The sequence below is a fragment of the Cydia splendana genome, chromosome 15 (assembly GCF_910591565.1).
Source record: "Cydia splendana chromosome 15, ilCydSple1.2, whole genome shotgun sequence".
Classification (NCBI taxonomy): domain Eukaryota; kingdom Metazoa; phylum Arthropoda; class Insecta; order Lepidoptera; family Tortricidae; genus Cydia; species Cydia splendana.
The window spans coordinates 4,510,432-4,533,274 of NC_085974.1; the positions used below are offsets into that span (position 1 = coordinate 4,510,432).

Consider the following 22,843-nt stretch of genomic DNA (forward strand, 5'->3'; position numbering starts at 1 on the left):
CAAAAAATCCATTATTTTCAACCACAGGAAATATTATACATTTCTTTTTTATTGCAGTGAGGATGTCCTGATTGTAAAAATCAAAGAGATTAGGTAGAGTACAATTTCTAATTATCTTTGTAAAAAATAAACAAATACGCGTAGTCATTCGCTTTTTGAAAATAAGAAAAATTAAATAAACATATAAAAAAAAACAATACGAAATTTAGGTGTAAAAAAATTACAAAAAGTTATATCCCAGCATACAATGCTGGGGATCGAACCGGGAACTTTCCGATTGAAAGCAAAAAAGCGACTGTTTGCAAAACACGCCATGATAGTTCTTAGCTAAGCTGACGAATTTCGGGTACTTATTCTCGCTTCAGTCAATTAAGTACCTGTCAACAAAATTGCACTAAACATGACGGCACTCCAAATTCGCGCCGTGGTCAGCCCGGCAACGTCGGAAATAGTATGGCAACGTCGCAAATGTATCTGTACACGACATTTGTGACACACACATACGTAAAATTGATGAAAATTTAACTATGATTATTGCATGATTTCTGTATGAAACATTGTTTTCCTATTAATTTCGCGCAAACGAATATTCGAAAGTAGATAAATGCGGAAATATTTATGTACTAATAGTGTGTAGTGACTTAATGCAATGCGATTGAATTTTGTATGAAAATCGAACCACCTTAAACGAATTTTAAAACTAGCTTAGATCTAAAATAGGCCCTTGAGGCATTGTACCAAGGATGCTGGCGGCATTTCCTCGCTGTATCGCAATGCTGATACGTTGTGCGAGGTAGCCGCCAGCTCTTCGTTCCCCAGTTATATACGTCAACCAGACGCTTCGCGATTTCTGCGAACAACTTGTGCGCGCTGGGACCCCATGGACCTAGATTTTCAACTCCAAATGGTACAAAATGGTACTCTCTACCGAGGCTCTTATATTTATTACGTTTTAAAATTTCGGCGCTTTCCGACAACCAAACTAAATTTTAATGATACAAACATACCTATGCTACAAAAGTTATCCAATAGCCACAAAAACATAGCTTTTATCCCCGATACGCAAACTTTCTAGTGGAATTCATTTTAGATATTATTTCCGTTGCATTCGGAAGATATTGGTTGGTTAGTGTAGGTACGTTCGCCTGTGATAGGTATTTGCGTAATGGAATTGACGTGAAACCCAACATTCCATTTAGGAAATAGTGCCGTTCATGTAGGTGTACAGTGCGTACCAGTAAAAACCATTACTATACTATATTTTCTAAATGCCGTTATGGAATTTATCTGAATGTCTTTAGGTCTAGCAAGAATAAATATTAACTCTGTCGCAAATACATACAATGTTTAGGTATAGATATTAACTATATATAACTATAAACTATTGTATTGTAATGTATATATCGTATCAATTGAAACGTAATTGTCACGAACTAACGATATGAAATTATGATTTTATTAAGTTCTGCGCTTTTGTGCAGTATCTACTGTTAAAAATAAACTTTATTTTACTAAAGTTTACATCGAATAGACCCCTAACTGGAAAGGGGTCTCTATTGTTTCCCAAAAAGTTTTAAGTCGTAATGTATTGTTTGTCCGCATTTTCGTTAGTCATAATTTATTTGGTTCGCGCGCGTAACTTTTCAGGATTGCCATAAAACAAACCTAACCTAACTTATCTATTTATTTATTCGTATGGCATTTACAGAGTCGCTAATTATCAATTACAATATTTACAATACGATATCTAAATTCTTCTATAGGATAAGCTTACGAAAATTCTGAAAGTTAACGGTTTCAGTTTTATGACTAATTATAATATGAAAAACAATAAGACGTGAATGATTTCTTCATCTTGTTGTCCCACATTTGATACATAACTACAGTCAGGCTGATACAACAATAAATTCCTAATAACTACATAAGATAAGTACTTACATCGCGAAGACACCACACGAAAACAAATATATTCCGCACAGCACCGGATCGGCCCCGCATGTCGCTCGAAAAACATCTAGGTAAATTACGTCATTTGCATGCAATATTTGGGCACGCGCTGCGACTCGGTTTTAGGCAAATTGCTGGGAGCAACCGGGCGTGTTTTATTTATGCCCAAATAAAAATTGCCCAATTCCGTCGGCTGAGCACGAAACTGTCGGAATTTAGTGGCTCGCTGTCGCTTCGAGGCCTACGCGAATGGTTTTTATGGCCTAAACGGGAGTTCGGAAATCGGGGCAAAGTGTTTGGTTAACCCTTAATGGGCGGAGGGGTTCGGAAAGTAATTTTCGCGGTTGTTATTTTTTGTGGCGTTTTATGGCGAGGGTAATGTGATGTTCACGCGTTTAGAGCGTTTATAGATGCGTAAGCCGTGGCTGTTCAAATGTATGTTTTATATTGAACAATTTAGCGCGGAAAATGTGAAAATGTATTAAATTACCTAAAATAGAAATAGGTATACCTATACTTTGACAACTAACTACATTAAAGAAACTCTGCGATAAATACTAATGTATACTTAGTCAACATCAGTACTGGCGGCACTAGAAATACTAACATACCAAAGAGATACATTAAGTACATAATTATATATATCTTTATAGTCTGCGCCCGTTCCTGACGCAGTCTAATTATTCTACTTAAATGTATGTAGATTGTAAAGACATATATCTTTCTTCTTCTTCTTCTCGTGTCGATGGTTTCAGACTGTACGGGACCAGAAGGTAGCGACATTTATCGCCCTGTCTGTCACATATATCTTTATGTTAACCTATTAGAGTATGATAAATACTTTTTCATATCTCATGCTCTGAAAGTGGGTCGTTGTTGTTCTAAAAGGTGCGCAGAAAGTGATACGTTTATGCTCTAGCGCAGAAAAGTGGTGTACTCCTCTGCGTCCCCGTCCCACGAACAACTGGGTGGAAACAAAATGGAAAAATAGTATCTTTATTTCCTCGCCTGGAACAATTGGCAATTGTTAAATTTTACTAATCCCACGTTGATCCTTTTTTTATAAAAAAATGATGTAAGTAAATTGTTAAAAACAAATTATTCTTGATTTAATTCGTTGAATTCTATTTACTCGATTTCATAAGGCTTGGTTCCCCCAAAAGGAATACACCAAAAATATTTTTTAAACCTTACACTTGCGTAAATGAGCAAAGGCAGAATCTTATACAGCCACAGTTAAACGTTTGTACGATATTAAATTGGTTTTTAAAGTTATTTTGCACTATATTCATGAAAATAAAATAAAATACAAGATAAACATTTCTTATATTATTAATTAAATTGTTAATTAATATTTAAAATACTTTTATTATGTTATTACGTGGTGCAGCGCACTAAGGTCGTGGTGCGGTCCGGTAGTCTGTTGCGGCTTTTAGAACGAAAAAGTATAAAATTAAAAAAAGTAAGAGGCAATCCCGCTGATTTTTATACTATAATGAACAAATAATTTTAACATTACTGCAGTTTGTTAAAAAATGTGTGTTTTCGTAAATATTGCAATCTAAATGATTTTCGCTAGGGGTTATTAATCTTCACATATGTAAAGTCTCCGATTGCAAGTAAGTCCTAAGGAAAAAAATCATGGTCGTGCGTCTATTAGGTACTTCAATTAGGTACTGATTTTGCGAAATTGCCTTGTCTTGTTTGGTATCCTCGCATTCGATATGAAAAGTAGAGTGTTTAACTCGGGTGAAAGGCACCATTTCCGTCTCGGACTATTGGCGCTCTCACTGCGTTCGAGCGCCAAACTACCTCGACAGAAATGGGTGCCTTTCAACCCTTGGTTAACAATCTACTATTGACACGTAGTCTAATCTGCTACTTTGATGCTGACTGTACCTTCTTTACTGTATATCCACTTTATCGGTGATGTTGCATTCCCTCACCCACGACCAATTTACTTATCCGACCCACACCAATACACTTATTAAAGTTTTCTCCCATCGATCAAAAACGATCCGTAATTCGCTCTCAAACTAAACTAGTCCATCCACAATTGACACAACTGACGGGCACGTAAGACCAATTTGGACACGTCGATCTCGCAGATCCACTTCCATTAGTTAACTAGCATTGTCAAAAGCCACTCTGTTGGCAAAACCACCAAAACAGTTGAGAATTGAACGCTGTACATGACCAATTCTATTGGATCTTTGACTACTCATTGGTATAGTTGTGGATGGGGTAGTTTTAAGGGGTCTGGTTGGTCTGGCGGTCTGTAACGCGTTTAAGTCGTTCATCTCGGAATGGTATTACGGTATGAGTCCCTTCGTCCCTTTCGCACCTTTCGGAACGTGTTACCGGGATTAGGGGTGTCGCCGAATGATTTGTGGCTTAGCGGACTTAGGATATTTATGGCGGCGGAAATATTGACGGAAACTTGGCAATTCGACTATGTACGATTATTTTGTGTAGTTGGATATACTGGTTTAAGGTTCAAAATATCCGCTTTTCACTGGGTCTGCGGATATTGCATTTTTAAAATAAAAAAAGGAATTCGGCTTTGGCTCTGTACAAAAAAAATGCTTACCCCTTAACCCTTATTATTTTTTCTGTTTTGCTTAATTACACGGAATTAACACTAGAGATGTGATGTGTGTTCGATAGTTATAGTCAGTAATAAATATAACTGACCGAGCGTTAGCGAAGGTCTTTATGTTTTATGTTTAAATAGTGTTCAAGTTCTTCTTTACTCTAGGCGAAAATGCACCAGCGTGCTGCCCTTCCGCCTTTGCCACCGGGCATGACATTTCGCGGCTGTCGCTCTTGCATTGGCCTTACGAGTCATATACGATAGTGCTTTACTCTTATATACTCGTACGCTGCTTTAACCATCTTGTTATTGATGTTAAAGACCAATCTGATTCATAAATCATAAATCTTAAATCTTTATTTGCAATAGATATAGTATTTTACAGATCTTAGGCTAATATATACAGGATTCTTTTCCCGGCCTAGCGCCGCGCTGGGATCCGCTTTCCTGCTCAATCTTCTCCACTTTGCCCGGTCTTCGGCATCCCCAGATGTGAGATGTGTGTTCTCTCTCTCTTTTGACGACCAGTCTGGCCTAGTGGGTAGTGACCCTGCCTGTGAAGCCGATGGTCCTGGGTTCGAATCCCAGTAAGGGCATTTATTTGTGTGATAACACAGATATTTGTTCCTGAGTCATGGTTGTTTTCTATGTATTTAAGTACATATTTATATATTATATATATCGTTGTCTGAGTACCCACAACACAAGCCTTCTTGAGCTTACTGTGGGACTTAGTCAATCTGTGTAAGAATGTCCTATAATATTTATTTATTATTTATTTATTATGTCCACTGTCACGACGTCCAGCCAGCTAATGATGTTGATATTTTTTTGTGTTTCTAACTTATTATCTAAGTACATTATCCAATTAGTTGCAATTAAGAAATGATTTAAACCACGCACTAAAACTAAAAGTGTGCGTTTAGTGTTAGTTTAGTAGAAGTACGCTCCCCTAAATACGCTCTCCGCGCAGGTACAACGATAATGCCAAAAACAAAGGCCGATAATGCTGGTAACCCTAAGAGCTGGTAATATAATTGAGTCGGCTTTCAATTTGATTCGCATCCTCGCCCGGCGGGAGTGTCGGTGATAATTCGCCCGAAAAATATAAAAAGGAAGCTTTGGGAGCAGCTGTCAGAGATATTGGATTACCGCGAGCCGCGGTGGTGTGTGGAACATACCTTTTTAGTGGGTTTTGACCGTATTGAATTTTCACTGCGACAGATTGGATGGGAACTGTCCCATAACATACCTATAGGTTGCTTTCAGACGCAAATAACAATAGGAAGCTATTCACTAAATTAGGAATCGGATTTAATAACCCGGAAGCCTGTAGCAGCTTATTAATTGTGAGTTCGATGCACAAACATATTATATATTTCTTGTAAATTTTTAATACGAGTAAAGTAAAAGTAATGGCTGTATACTCTTTCTCGTTCTCATATCTTTATATGCACATACTTAAGCTCGATTCGATACTCACCGAACAAACACTAATTTTATGATTCTCAATGGGTACTGAAATATAATATTAATACCTAATTTAACTTTACACTACTCTAACAAATAATACATATCTAAAAATGTTTTGAATGTTAGTATCATCCAAAAATATACATTGTATCTATAACGAAACAGACAGAGACATACCTATCTAAAACAACTATCAAGTTGTCTTCCAATGAACTCAATCACTCCAAAAGTGGCTTTAGAGATTTCTTACAATTAAATTTCTTTGTAAAATCACACTTCAGCCGTCACTCGTAATTATTTCGAACAAAGAAACTAAAGCGAAAAATCTAATTCAATACGACTTTGATTTAGAGTCCTCGAGCCTTTAAAACAGTGATCACGGCAAACAAGGCATTACGAGTACAATGGTGCTTATGACATCCCTTCCCACTGTGAGAAGAGGTCAACTTCTTTTAGAAAATACACGGGAAAATCCACCTAATCCTAATCATGGGAAAGTTCAAAATCAAATGCAGATATTTCACGATGGAGACCGGAGTGATTGCAACATCCTTACCTTCTGTTCTCAACCGTATTTCGCTGTTTCTATTGAACATTATGCTCAAAACTGAAGTGTGAAAGAGATGACACAAGTCTTTTTTTGTTTTTTTTTTAATGTAGGTGTAGTAGTAGGGTTGTTACCGGCGGTTCCGCGGACTCCCAGTCTGTCGTACAAATAGAGAGCCCTTACGAATTCGGCAGAAGTGTTGTAATATCACTTACTTTGAAAGAACTTAAACTTAGCTTTAAATTAAAGCACATACGCCATTTTTAATTGAAATGGTTGTATAGGGTTGTGCATTGTTGAATTTGCGACGCTTTTGAAATAATTGCTTGTTAAAATGTTAGTTTGGAGTGTTTGCGCTGTTGAAGTGTATTGTGATTTTTGTAGAGCTTTTAAACATTGTTTTAGTTATTATATTGGTTCAAGGGCATTTAGGTATTAGGTATGTAGATTTTATCATTTCTTCAGCCATCATGATTTAATTTTTTTTAAATATGTATTAATTATTAAATATTTGTTTCATAATACCTGAAATTGTAAACTTAGATTTAATGGTTACATATATGACGCTTGCATAAGTTGCATATATGATACACTTAAGACCTTTATCACCTGTGTCTAGAAATAAATAAATTCAGCTTACCCCTTTAAACCCCATAAAACCATTAAAGTAAGAAATAAAATAAGCGGTTTTACATATTATTAACAATATCAGTGGTAGTAGTTTCTCCTAAATTTTATCTATCTACGTCAAACGGTCCCTGAGAAAAACGTATTTAACCGCTTAGCAAAACTATTTAAGTGATTCCATAAGTGCTCCGTCAACAAAGTTTTGTACGGAGGGAGGACTTAAAATTATAAACCCTCAAACTAGACACTAGAACATAATTATTGTATATCTTGTTACACGTCTAATTCGCATTAACCCATATTCAAAAAACACAATCACTTCTCCAGCATCGTCTTACTCCCGATAAAAAAAAAAACAAATCAGCATTAAATCACCCGGTGTGGTGTCACATTTCAATTTGCTCGTCCAATTCGCCCCCCGCGGCCGCGGTAACCCTAGCGCCGTGTGACAATGGTTAACGATGCGACACCGACTGCTGTCTGTCGGCGCGATTCGGGAAATGAATTAGAGATTCACTAGATATGAAATAGTAAAGATATGTGACGATCGACGGCAAAAGGTACCTTATGGCGGTTGGCGCTTACGCTATTATTAACGCCGCTCCAATATTCAGCCGGGGCAATGGTACCTTTTGCCGTGGAACGTCACATATCTTTACTATTTCATATCTAGTGAATCTCTAATTCATTTCCCGAATCGCGCCGCTGTAGTAGTGGCTATGCTATGTGCAGCTGATGTAGTGCATAATTATTTTCCTTCGTATTTTCACGGAAACGTACTCGGAACGTGTGTTGCTATTTCAGTCAGTCTCGGTACAAAAAGTACTGAGGTTGACTGAAGTAGCATGACAAATACGAACCTTTACGAGAAATACGGCGGAAAACAATTATGCACTACATCTTTAGTCTTTCGTTCGTAGGGCTTTTATTGAAGGAACACTAGAAAAAACGGGTTACTTTAAACCGAAAGTTGATTTGAACTTCTGGTTGAATCATTGGGTATTATCATATTAGGTATATGGAACAAGCCAAATTATAAGTTCTGACAGGGGTTCGAACGCTACAGGATGGGCTGTAAATTGTTCGACAGATTTTGACCACAAATGACTAAAGTAGTACTAATATAATCTGATTGTAGCATTGCTGTTATCTATACACATCTATACATATTTCAAATGTATCTACCAATCATCAATATTATAAATGCGCAAGTGTGTCTGTCTGTCTGTTACCTCTTCACGCTTAAACCGCTGAACCGATTTTGTTGAAATTTGGTATGGAGATAGTTTGAGGCCCGAAAAAGGACATATGTTTTATCACAGAAATCACCCTTTAAGGGGGTGAAAATGGGGGTGGAGGTTTGTATGGGAAATCGATAAAAAGCAGATTGGATGAAAAATAAGCTACCCAAATTACTAACTCCACGCAGACGAAGTCGCGGGCAAAAGCTAGTATACATATAATTTGAAGGACCTTACATTCCTTACAACACAGAAAAATGAGAGCAACTTGACCCTTTAAAAATCTAATAAAGACATTTAACAAAAGCTTGTGAACAAAATAATAAAACAAAAAACAAGCAGTAAGCACCGCACCCTCCAAATGGGGGTTTGTCACTCCGTCAATCAGTCCGCGTTGGAACCAAACCGAGTGGAAGACGCCACTGTATTGTGACGCGTGTTTAATTGCTTGTGACGCACACAAACAGAGTTTAAGGTGCAGCGGGTTCAGCCAGCAGTTTATGAAAAAACCGTAGGGCTTTTTTTAAATCATAATACTGTTCCCAAAATTTCAATAGGAATCTTGAGGCTTTAGTAACTTCATCGATTATATCATAAAACGCAACATTAAAGTAACTATTTTACGAAATCCAAGAAATCGATTACTTTTTTTGTTAATTTCAATTCAATTTCAATTTCTTTATTCATAACAAAAACAATCAAATAAAAAATATAACAATAAAATTAAATATAACAATTCAAAAACAATCTTGCGCTCAGTGCTCATCAGGGAGTTGCGTTAAGCAGACCACTGACTAACAGGCCGCCGGACGATATCGGGCTGTCAGTTAGAACAAAAATTTGACAGTTCCGAACAACTGACCGGCCGATATCGTCTGGCGGACTGTTAGTCAGTGGTTAGCTTTAGGAGAAGAACCGGAGGTCGATTTTTGAACTTCGAGCGCTCGATTTCGTCACTCGAAATTCTGTTCTCTTGAAACTAATTAGTGTGAGTACTTTTTTGTACCGATAGCAAGATCAACCGCCCACTCCAAAACGTCAAGTGTTTAGATGATGCTACCTACTTACCTACGTATTTAGCTTAAATATCGAGTAGTTAAATCAGATTCACTACTGTTTTTTCTATGTACGACTTAGGGATTGGGGTTGGTCACTGAACTGTGCGTAAAATTTATGCATATTATTTGTGCATTATTTTCTTTGCACTTAGCGGCTAAGGTTATTAACTATATAGTTGTGAACTAAAATGTAAGCTAACATATGTCCTTTATTACTGAATAAAGATATTTGTATTTGTATGTAACCGTGTGTAAATAGGTATATTCATTCACCACAAGATTCTTCTGCTAACAATAGGAAACAACCAAATTATGGAAAATAACAAATATCTCCATTCCTTACAATATTAATGCGCAAGTTGGCGTTAAGTTTTTCATCACATGATTAGGGGCAAATTATCCCCCTCCCCCCTTTGCCCCCTCTACCCTCCGTTGCTGGGATCCGGCAAATCCTCGGTTATCCTCGCTAAGACCCGGAGAGCTTTCTTAGAGGCTAAGAAATCAAATATGGGGTTTGGATGTGGCATACACACATTTTAGGTTATGTTCAAAACTTAACTGATTTTCCATTTACTTAGACTTGATTTACTGATTAGAATATAATATAAGATATCATATCATAAATAATGATCAAAGACGTCAAAAGTTATCTATTAGGTTAGGATTGTAAATGAAATTCAATGAAGTGCTTAGTACTTTCATATCATCTGTGTGTATTCATGTTTTAGTAGACTTCAAACGCATGAAATTTTAGATCAAAATTCTTGTCAAGCGAGATGGATCTAAAACCGCCTCGTTCTAAGCCAGACTGGTCAGCAAGTCATGTCACAAAAAAACCGCACTGGTAAAAAAATATTAAATGCAGCTTATGAAAATTAAAGAATAGCATAAAGGATGACTCACGCTAGACCGGGCCGGGGCCGGGCCGGAGCTTCCGACGCTTCGTTTTCTATGGAAAGTACCACGTGATCACCGATCAGCCGTTATATAAAATGACGTGTCGAACGCTTCGGGCCGGTTTAGCCTGAGTCATCCTTAAAAGGAATAAAAAAAAACTTGTGAACGGTTTGCCGGGTAAGCCCTGTTTGATGGCCATATTTTGGAGGTAAAATTGTAATTTTTTTTTGTTTTTACATTGTCTATTCTCGTAGAAAGCACTCATTATCCTATCCCACCGATTCCCACATCCTCGCCAAGTAATTAGATTCCACGCGGAGTGGTGTAATTCTCACAAAATGGAAGATGTATCGCATCTAACCTGTTTTGGCAAATTATCTCGTGGATTATTCACCGTCTCGCGGGACTCGGCTTCAGCCAGACCGCGTTTTAAAAACGCCCTTTGATCGCGGTGCGTTAAGGAGCTTTAAATACTTTAAGATAACTTTAAGTGCCTGCTTATGCTGTGCGGCTAAGACAATGATTTTAATATCGCAAATGTAAAAGAAAAAGCAATCATTTTCATCGGAATCACATTCGTATCTTTCATACATATCTATATTTAAAAAAAACTAATAAAAAGTCAGTAGAGGCAATCAATGTTACGTTTTGAGCACCTATAAAGCGTTAAAGTTAAGTGTAGGTACTCTACCTAATAAATTGAATTGAATCTGTTGGACTTTTAAGTATAAATAGTTAAGACGGCGTGAAATTGGCTGCGATTCCAGTGCGCTACAAAATTTCGTTACAATTTTCAATTTCAACAAAATTTTGATTTGAAATTGTAGTTTCATTTATTGAACTTGCTTACGATTATAGCTAAATATATTGTCTGAATTCTAAGCAAATAGGTAAATAACACAATTTATGCATTAAGAATGCGGAAGAATGTTAAGAGATATTAATAGTTTGGTTTCGCATTTTGTTTATTTAAGTAGTCTGAAAAGTATAAAATGACAAAATTCGAAAAGGGCATTAAGTAACGGGGAAATAAAATTTTGGATAATATAATTCTTCCAAACCCCGCCCCGTCACATCGATTCTAACCATTTTCATCAATGTACAAGCAAAGCTGACACATGTAATTTCCATAGGCACATTCCACGTGTTTCAACCCTCTGTGTCAACTGCCAAGGGTATGAAATTATGTTTTAACCCCGACTCATATCGGAGCCTTTGGTTCTAAAGGAACATCATATCACAGAGTTCCATTTTCTCAGCATATTTTCAGTAGTCATTAAGCTTTAACTTTCCCGTATGAAGTGTTTTAAAACATAAGCTGCGCTGACATAATTACGCAGGTAGAAACTTTTAAGTAGGTGAGTGCAGAGACTTACGGTTCTAATGTGTGTTTAAAAGTTGTTTGGAATTCATTTTGTATGGTTAATCATCGCTTTTAAGATGAAGGGTGTTTTTGCGTTTCGTCTTTTCGCTAATAGGAGTTAAAGGGAGGGAAAATTTGTTTCTGACAACGTAGTTATTAAAGTTTCAGTATTTTTTTGTTACTTTGGTTAAATATCTTAGCTTAGGCTTCATGTGCAATCGATATCTTCTCTCTCTTCTTCTTCTTCTCAGCATATTTGCGTCCACTGCTGAACATAATATATGCCTCTTTCATGGATTTCCATGTTGTTCTGTATGCGGCAGTTGTATGCCAGGTCGGCATCGGTATGACATTAACATATAAATAAACATTACATACAGGGTAACACTTCCCAGTTTCTGTATCTTAGAATGTATCTTATAATAATTTGTACTTGATACGTAACACATGTATTTACGTTATGATCATTGATCACTATGATTCAATCATTAAATCTTAATAAAAAGGGATATTTTACGTATCATTTTGTAGTAGGTCATTAGTAGGATAATAATGTTTAAAAATGCAAAAACCACACATACCGCAAACCAATCCACTTAAAAATAAAAGAGGTGATAGTTCATTGTTGCAAAATCGCTCCGAGCGCCCTTAAAACAGCTGAATAAAAGCTTCCATTCCCTCTATAGAGCCAGACAAAGGAACCAATTGCAGACCACCCGCTAAAGAGCCATTACACACTTCACACTGCACTAAACAATACATTTGTTATTATTTAACCCGGAGTAGCGAAACGCAAACAAACGAGCCAAACTGTAGGTAATTATGAGCCCCCTACAGTGAGAAACACCCCTTACTCAAGCGGCGGAATATACCAGTCTAACAAGATACCTATTGGTCTTAAAACATCCCCTCGTTCTTTCTATACTCGTCTACTTGCGAAGGGTGAGGGGGATCAATGTTAAATGGTTGTTTTAAGTTAAGAATGACAAGGTTGCAAGTTGACATGTGTTTTTGATAGATTACAACCTTGTGAATTTTGGGCCGATTTTGTCGTTTAGTAAGCGTTGATGGTTTTCATTAAGTGATTGTTGTAAGATTAAATGGGCGAGAGCTAATTTGTTTGTAAATTGTTCGCTTAATTGTTGCTACTCGAGCTTGAAACTTATGGGTGAAGTGATATTAGCTGCGTGATTATTGGCTTAGGGTTCCGTACCCAAAGGGTAAAACGGGACCCTATTACTAAAACTCCGCTGTCCGTCCGTCCGTCCGTCCGTCCGTTCGTCCGTCCGTCTGTCACCAGGCTGTATCTCACGAACCGTGATAGTTAGACAGTTGAAATTTTCACAGATGATGCATTTCTGTTGCCGCTATAACAACAAATACTAAAAAGTACGGAACCCTCGGTATGCGAGTCCGACTCGCAGTAGTCCGGTTTTTTTTAATTTTTTGTCACTTTAAATTTATGGATTACGACTCAAAAGTTATCACAACGGTTCATACAAGGGCATTTCTCAGGAGGGCCATTTTTACGTGTCCGGGGCAATAAATGATTGAATTTACTGTTCAATAAATCTGAATTAATTTAGGCATGATCTTCAGCCTATGTTCCGTCTGGGACACTATCAAATTATTTATTTATTATTTATATAATACAAGAAAAAAAAATTCAAATGCCAAAAATGATGTTCGGTGGGAGTGTCCCGCACCCAGATTTTATGAAACAAAAAATTAAAACTCAAGATGGGGCATTAGATCGCAGTTATTATGGGTATTCACGCATAAGGTATTAGTTAACTTATCATATTCTTTATATCACAATAATGTGTTTGCTCAACTCATTGAATAAAACCAAATTTACGATGTGTCCCGGGCTAGTGCCTGATTTCGGTGTAATTTGCAAAACATGTCAGTACTCCTTCAAAGTTGTAAACCAGGAACTCAGTGTCTCAAACATAGTATGCTTTAGTTGTGCCTTAACCGTTGAATAGAGTAGAGGTACAGTCACAGTATATTAAAGTGATTTTTTAAAGGTTTCACCGTCCTTCGGTGGGTTTGGTTCTATGTTTTTTTGAGATCGGTGGTGCAATTTACTCCGAAAGTTTCAGTGCATTTATCGTTATGCAAGTGCTTAAGAAATCCTCGAAAGTACGTAAATCCATCATTATTACATCTCCTCTGTATCACTCATGCTATTTCTGCAATTGCTAAAAAGCGATTAATTTTGACATCACTGGTGTTGATTTCCTTGGATTCGGTGGATTTTTTGACCACCGATATCAAAAAAGTGATCACTGAATTCAAATCCTGCTTTGTAAACTAGCTTGTTGTACTAATTTATCACACCTTAAAAGTGCAAGATACGTTGTATAAACGTAAAATTATGTTTGTAAGTAAATTAAGTCATAATAGGTACAAAAAATCACTAGTTTACTATGAGTAGTTTTTTAAACCAGACGTGTGTTGAAACTTGTAGACCCAATGTTTCTTTCTCTGTCTTGATGTTCTCTTCAAACCAATGAAGTAAATTATGTTAATTGTCCTCTGTATCACCTGAGGCCCTCGATAACTTTAAACGTGTCAGCCATGTTAAATGAATGCAGATCCCACTTCGTTTACAATAACTTGTGTATGTAAGTACTATGCAAGGTGCACCCAAGGGACGGGATGTTCAGAACAAGGGATTAAAAATAAAGTGGCCTTCTAATGTCGAGATCGCTTCAAAGGCACTGAGCGTACCTTACTGATCGATATTTCTAAAGGATAGCCATAGACACAAATTGAACATAGCAAATGTTTTAACAATCCTCAATGTCTTACGTCTTTATGTCTAAATATAGGAGTTACAAATTAGCTCAAGTGTTTCAGAATGCTGGAGATCTCCAGCACCCTCAAATAATTAACAGGTTATTAGATCTTCAAGCATTAGTCGACCACTTCAAATAGTTTTAAATTGATGGAGTTCACGCTTTAAAACTCTGTTATTCAAAAATACTTGTTTTCCGTATTGCATCACATTGCTTTATAAGTGCATTAAATATTTTTTGAGCATTGAACACCACTCAAAAGTTTCTTGTTTATCGAGTGTAGGTAACATAAGTTTCTTTTTGATGCGTGTGCGGTCGGATTGTGTGAAACAAACATCTTCTCCTTTATGGCACTAATGTGCGAATTTGTGGTCGACATGTCTGAAACTCGTTCCAGGACCATACATCGCCCACCACCCTATTATATGAGAGGACAGTCAAATAGTGTGGGATATCTTCTAGAGATGTTGTTTTACAAGCCGTAATTAGGTTATTTTAAAATCTTGGGTCTATATCTATTAAATTTATGTAAGCTTTCGAGATCATTAGCCTTATTACATCGCTTATAATCAAATAAGAATGAAAAATATGATTAAAATGTAATATGATTGAGATATAAAATTGAAATGTGATTTTTGTGTATGCATTATTGAATTCGGTGACGCCAATTGATTTCAGTGCCTGCACATGATTTCGGTGTTTTTTCAATCTCAAATATCTTGAAAACTATAAGGTTCTAATGGAGGCCTCCACTACCAATATTTTTTATTCTAAGGCTAGATTTTAGGAAATAAAGTCGCATATCAAATAAGTTAAAAAAAAAATTTGGCACCGAAGTCAGGCACCGAAGGTCATCTCTGAGAAACGCCCACAAATTGTCTTATGTTCAATTTTACTTGACATTACTTGTACAATACACTCATGTGTGCACTAAATGTTGGTTATTTTTTTTAAATTATGGTTAATGTCATATGTTTAACAGCTTAATTCCAATGGTTGGCAGTCTATACATTGCTTGGAATTAAGATTGAAGGTGACAACTATAAGAAAATTCACATTAAATATGTTATTGGAGTTCTACAAGTACCTACCATGTTATTTTATCTCAATTGCAAAACTTTCGAATCCATAGCACTATGTTGAAATGTGTTTACCTTAGAAATTCGTAACTTATTTCAATATAACATTTTTTATTCGGAGGCTTTCTGAGTAACTTCGATTAGGATCTCGATCTATCGGAGACTTAGAATTTTAAATTTTGTCGTATACCTATCTAATATGTACCATCTCCAGTACCTACGGATATGATGGTCGTTCTTGTCTACGTGAGAGCGTGATAAAGGGGCCCACTGATTAACAGTCCGCCGGACGGTACCTATCGGCCTGTCAGTTAGAACAAAATTTTTACAGTTCCGAAAAACTGCCACTGACTTGCCATGACAGGCCGATACCGTCCGGCGGACTGTTAATCAGTGGGCCCCTTAAAGCGGTGTCCGTCACTTTATACCCCGCGGTGTTAAAAACTGACAGTTATTTTATCACGTGCATAAAGCCATCCATAAAGCGCCTGAATTTAATACTTTCACTTAAACATACCCATTTCTAAATAAACTAACACGTTATCATGTAAACTCAATTTTCTCAAAGCCTGACACGAAAATAACCGTCCACTAATCCTAACATCCCAAACTTAATAACACCTCTATTATCACTAACATAATCAAAGAACATTATCGCCAACCCTGGCTAACATCGGACAAAAAACTCCTCACACGCTGTAGGGGACTTAGGGCTGCCGCGCTGAAATATTAATTCTACCCTTAACGATAAAAACTATTAGGAGGGAGAGGATTATGGGTGGATTATTATTTTAACGAAATTAGCTTACGATAGCCGAGGGACTTGGGATATGCATAGACTATGACGGAACAGACAATTCACTGGCGAGTTGATGTTTTGCCATGATATCTTTATCACAGGTACTTTTAGTAAGTGCACAAGTAGGTACCAACCTTTAATTTTTCTATAAGTTTTAATTGCTTCAATGACCATGATAAAATTTATTATTTAGGGAGTTTATAGTAATTACTGAATAACTATTGAACTTGTTATTTAAGTAGGGATAGATTGTTCTTAGAGTTTTATACAATTTGAACAGACAACAGACAACACGTCACACTGGTAAATAAATACGAGCAAGATGCACAGGCGAGTGATGTTAAAAAGATATAAAATTGATATCAATTTGTAAATCTGAATTGGCCGCTAGAGGAATCGGTTACCGTAAAATGGGGTGAGTAGGTGCAAAACTGACATTCAAACCGCGATAACATTTTATTTTTACATATGCAAACTGAATGGTGTATAATTATAATAAGTGTTCCGGACGTTTGTATTTTAGTTTTTATTTTATTTATGGGTAGTTACATTTCATAACTTTGAAGATAAACAGGAAATCCCACCTCACCCCCTAGTCCCTCGTATTTGGGGTGAGTTGGATTTTCATACAAACGTGATTTTGGAAGATTGTTGGATCGATTTTATTTTATTATGAGTATTACTATAGCTCCATTTTAAATTGGAATACTTTTTTTTTGTAGCAGTAGCCTTAAAATTCCTACTCACCCCCCTTTCATCCCTTCTGTCCCCATTCATAAACCAATTCTCCCCGCGAACCCTACTCACCCCATTTTACGGTACTAATCTTGACTCTGTCTCTGTCATCGCAAAGCTACATGCTACGCAGTAGGCCGAAGCAATGGTTTTTCCGGCCAATATGCAAACGTGACCCGCGGCAATATTATCGTGATTATCGGCCCAATTCGAACGTTTGTGTTTGAAGAAACGTCGCTTTTGACACTGACATATCTAATCCATATCGTATCTAGACGTACCTATGTATCTTAAAGTTCGAATTCGCCCGTAGGTATGTCTTTTATGCAATTATACTCCGTAGTCCCGTCCCGCGTACTAAATACCTACATATGTATTTTAGTTATTCCATTCAAAAAGTAGACTATGTCAAAGTAATCACATTCAAACATAGCAAATTTCTCGTGCTAACTCCGTTACATCTTATAGTATAATTTATACCCTGGCACGTCTGTGTCGCTCATCACTGCGAGATTTCATAGCACTCACCCACTAGAGGGCTTATTAAAAGTAAATTGCGAAAATTGCAGTGCAAATGTGGCCCGGCGTCTGTTCGGCTAACCAGCTTACCACCGCCAACCTAACTTGATCTATCGTACCCTTGCCGTTACTTCTAATCACAGCTCAACTCTAATTGGCGATAAATTCCAAACGACCAATGCCTGACCTGTTACTCTGTACATTTTCTATGGAATGGTAGCTCATTCATATTGGTCCTTAAGTTTCGCACCCCTGTACTTTAGGGGTATATCAAAATGATATTTAATCTTTGAGTTATAACAAGGCAGCTTAGGGGTGGTAATACTGGTTGGAGTGGTGTTATTTTTGATATTTATGGGTCAAGATGTGGATAATCCTTGGATTTGGCTGGTAATGTGTTTGGGAGGATGATTTATCATTATTTGTTGCGTGATTCATTAGGTTGCCTACCTACACATTTGTTCATCAGAATCGAAGTTTAGTAATTAGTATTTAATTACACAAACTGGTCCACCGCGATATAATTTCATAATCTTAACTTCCGACGTTTCAGCTGAGTTGCACCAGCTCAAAATAAATAAATAAATAAATAATGTGTAATTAAATATGTGTACAAAACGCGAGAGTTTAAAGTATTTAGGAATTAGTTTTGTCTTATACAGATGTGTATATATTTCTTATATGTACTATGTAGATACTTTTATTTGCGAATTATAAATAATGAATTATAGATTACTTGCAGGGGCCCGTTTCTAAAAAGCTTTTAACTTCTAATACAAGTCCCTTTCTAACAAAAGCTGTCAAAAAGTAACATCCGCTTGTATTACAAGTTACAAGCTTTTGCGAAACAAGGCCCAGGTACTTACATATACAAGTTTTGAAAAGCGTTAAAAATAAACTTCTAATTCTATTAATACCTAGGTACTTAGCTCCAAATATTATTCTAATTTTTAATGATAAAGAGATGAACAATCGTGCTATATAAAAAAACCTACTCACATATATTTATTACATTTTATTTAAATTTTCAATTACTTACTGAACATCCCTGACCAGTTCCGTACTCTTCCAAGCCACTGCTCCTGAAAGACACGTGACAAAGTACTAGTTTATACAAAACCTGAAGAATGAATGAATGAAATGAATGAAAATTGTAATTTCAGGCAACTAGTAGCCCATACATAAATACGTAAAAACTAGCATACATATTTCAAAACTAAACACTACAAATCACATGTATAATTTGTGTTAGGTGTGGTTCCAAAACCGGCGGGCGAAGTGGCGGAAAGCGGAGCGGTTGAAGGAAGAGCAGCGGAAGCGGGAAGGCGTTGAAATGCTTCCGAAGAGGGACCCTGCGGATGATAAGGTAACATATGAGAGATCTTGAAGTGAAGGATGACTCACGCTAGAATGGTTTGGATCCAGGCCGAGGCGCCCGACACTACGTTCTCTATAGAAAGCCACTTCCGAGCATTATAATGACCACGTGATACTTTTTTTTATAGAAAACGAGGTGTTCGACGGCTCGACCCGGACCCGGTCCTTTCTAACATCTCTTCTTCGTCGTAACCTCATGACTGAGGGTCGTGACCGCCATAAGTTGCGTTTTCTTGGATTGCTCTCCAACCTGGCCGATCTTCTGCCTTCCGCATAGAGCCCTGGAACTTGACGCGTGTGACTGCCTCAATGGCATCAAACCAGCGTGTGGGTATTCTGCCTCTGCCTCTTCTGCCCTCAACCTGGCCACCGATCATCAACTTCTCTAGACTGTCGGGTTCCCGCCGGGCCAAGTGCCCAAAGAACCCGAGGATTCTAACATAGGTCATCTTTAAGTCGTTACATAAAAGTAGTTTTGGGGTATTTATGAAGTTTAGCTTGATAAATACCCCAAAGTGGTCAGTACAAATATGGCGCCAATTACCAGCAAGGGCAACAAGAGAACAGTACATTTAGATTAAGTTATAAGTACGTGTTTATTATCTTAATAGAAGATAAAGAACTATCTGTCATCATCATCATCATGGTTCCCGTTTCTCAAACAACACGCCTTACCCCTGCTTGGAATGAACAGGCCTATTCGGATTTCGAGATAATCACAAGATCTTGAGACGATTTAGAGATCAACTAGATCTACATTAGATATCGACTAGATGTGACTTGGATATCTAAGTCATAACTTGTCGAAATCGTTCAAGAGGACCTCCAGAATCGCGGAAACGTCAAATTTGACATATCTATCTTACAAATATCTTTAAATTATCCGTATCGTAACTTGTTGAAGTCTAGTAGAAATCTAATTCATTTTCCGAATCGAGCAGTGAATCTTATATTCTGGTGTGTTGCAGGGTTCATCCGAATGCATGTCCCGCGGCTCCGCTGAAGCCTCCCCCGTGTCGGGCGTGGCGTCCCCCCGCGCTTCGCCGCCGGTGACGCCGGGCTCGCCGCGCCGCTCGCCGCACCGCTCACCGCACCGCTCGCCGCGGCGGTCGCCCAACAGGTCACCGAGGCCTGACAGGTCCTTTCATTAATTAGTGATTAATTTAAATACCTATTGGTCCCGCCGAGACCTCTCTTGTACGCATGGTGTCGCCTCGCTGCAGATCAAAAATACGCATTTGTTCTAGAAATCGATATGCAGTTGTCACTGGTTTTGTAGCCACACACGATTATTGAATCATTACATGTATGCAAGTAGGTACATATTCCACTTTTTTAGATGAAGGTGAATCAGGAAATCATAATGAGGATTCCTGCGAGGCTAAAAATTGGCCGCGATTATATTTATTTATTTTATTTAAACCTTATTGCACAATAAAACAACTTTATGTACGAAAGGTGAATATTCCTATTCTCTATCCTATTCCTATTCCCTATTCTCGTGTCCTCAACTGGCCGCTATCCTCCTAAGGCCCAGCCATACAAATGAAAAACCCAAAATTTGCCACTGATGTTTGAACCTATAGTACAGGGATTAGAGTTGATTTTTATTTGTTTGAAAGTTTAGCGAAACATAAGAAATGCAACTCTGTTCCAATTGAATATGGTTTAAATTTCATCGAACTGAAGAAATACTATAAGTAGGACCGTGGGCCTTAGGAGGATATTCTACTTAGCCTTGTCGATAATGTTTCTGTTACTAGTACCACGTCAGAGACTAACTTACTGGTATTGCCAGGTCGGAGACCAGCTGTCCGTCGCCGGCGCCGTCCGTCGGCAGCGCGGGCTCCAGGGACGCCGCGCCGGAACCGCGGCCTCAGCACCACATCTTCTCGCCTTTCGACCAGTGAGTGCCTTATTTATTATTATTTTTGCGAGTCTACTGTGTCCCATGGCTGGGCAAATGCTTCTTCCCTTTTCAACTCGTCCCGGTTTTAAGCTACAATTCCATTTACTTTTAGGTAGACTCGAGCAACAACTTTCTTAAGGGGCCCACTGATTACCAGTTCGCCGGACGATATCAGCCTGTCAGTCAAACGCAAAATTTAACAGCTCCGAACAACTGACAGGCTGATATCGTCCGGCGAACTGGTAATCTGTGGGCCCCTTTAAAATGAAATAATCAATTTACAATATCATTACGAATGGTACAGCCTGTCCGGTTTCTAAGATCAAGTACGCCATATGTAGTTTTATTATGGAGTACTTGAGAAAAGCGGACAGGCCAACTAATAAATAGGTATTAAAAGATTTAAAAGTTACGTTTATTTACCTAATAATCCTAACATCCATCTATTTGCCTTAGCCATAACTTTTTACGGTCCGTAACGAGTTATTTAGTCAGTCGGTGGCCAGATACTCATAGTATGAGCAATTAGCAATTAAGGCTACATGTGAGGTTTAATGAAAGATAATCGTATTGCGCGCGATGTTCGCTTGACTCACGCGTCTTCATGGACTTTTGGAGAATTAGCGTTTATTACGCAAAACATTCCTTAGTGCAATAAAGATGTCTGTGATGGCCTTACTTTTTAGTTTCATAAAATACTTCATTTTTACCGACTACATCTACAATATACAATACCTAACTCGGCATGTCAAAGTTGGCATATTTCATAATCACTACACCTTATAAAACAAAATCCCCAGCCACGTCTGTCTGTTTGTATGTTTGTTCGCGATAAACTCAAAAACGACTGAACGGATTTTCATGCGATTTTCACCTATCAATAGAGTGATTCTTAAGGAAGGTTAGGTGTATAATTTGTTAAACCGTGCGAAGCCGGGGCGGGTCGCTAGTACATATTACATAAGAATGTTTTATAGAGACGGCCTCCTACCCTAGCCTAGCATAGCATAGTTAAGGGTCTTACAAGGATTTGTAGAATGAAAACATCCTATTGCAATCTTACTGCGTCCTAAAAACCTAGATATAATTTAAATTAAATTAAGGTAAATAGTAGGTAAGGGGTACCTTGTCTACTTATGAGGTGGTAGGATAAATGTAGACATAAGTATTCATCCTTATTAAGGGTCCTTGCTTCAAATGTAGGGTCACGGTGCTTGTTCATTGTACTGTATCCATTCGGAATCACGATTGATCAAATGTACGTTAAACATATTGTAACAGATATCAGCCGCTACATTGATTGACAGTGATTTAATACCAATTGAAGTGATAACAACCGTCCAATGAAGCTATTTGGGCTGCGGACCGTCAAATTGTTTAACCAAGTGCCGATGTGTTGTAATTTATTTGATTCAAGCATATTTAATAAACAAATGAAGATTGAAGTACATATTCGTAAACACTGATCAAGATAATCGAATAGGTAGGTACGCTATTTGAAAAAAAAAAAAATATTTTATGCATCCGGCTTTTACCACGGCTAAGGTTCAGCGTGCGGTTGTTTGATGCGATAAAAGCAGTGTTGAACGCATGCGTTAACGGATTGTGGGAAAAATGGCAATGTTTTACCGCGTAAACAATATATATAGTGTCATTAGATTATCTAATGTAATAATATCATTTTTCCTACATTCCTTTGATGGCATGCGTTCTACGCTGCGTTTATCGCATAAAACAACCGCGCGGTAAGGACATTAGGGTTCGGTTGTCAACCAAATGAAAACTATTAGTAAACTTATTAAGGTCTGCCATCTAACCTTCAAACCCAAATGAGAAACAAGGACACCTGGGTTCTGGTTTTTTCATGATGTTTTT

General features: G+C 37.6%; 1 protein-coding gene across 1 annotated transcript in view; it reads left to right on the forward strand.

Annotated features, from left to right (window-relative positions):
• The window catches only part of LOC134797327 (dorsal root ganglia homeobox protein), a 129,476-nt gene that overhangs the window by 59,036 nt on the left and 47,597 nt on the right, over positions 1–22,843 (forward strand). The window contains exons 6-8 of the mRNA XM_063769548.1: positions 18,935–19,048; positions 20,028–20,197; positions 20,858–20,965. Of these exons, the coding sequence (XP_063625618.1) occupies positions 18,935–19,048; positions 20,028–20,197; positions 20,858–20,965 (392 nt within the window). The remainder of the gene's footprint in view (positions 1–18,934; positions 19,049–20,027; positions 20,198–20,857; positions 20,966–22,843) is intronic.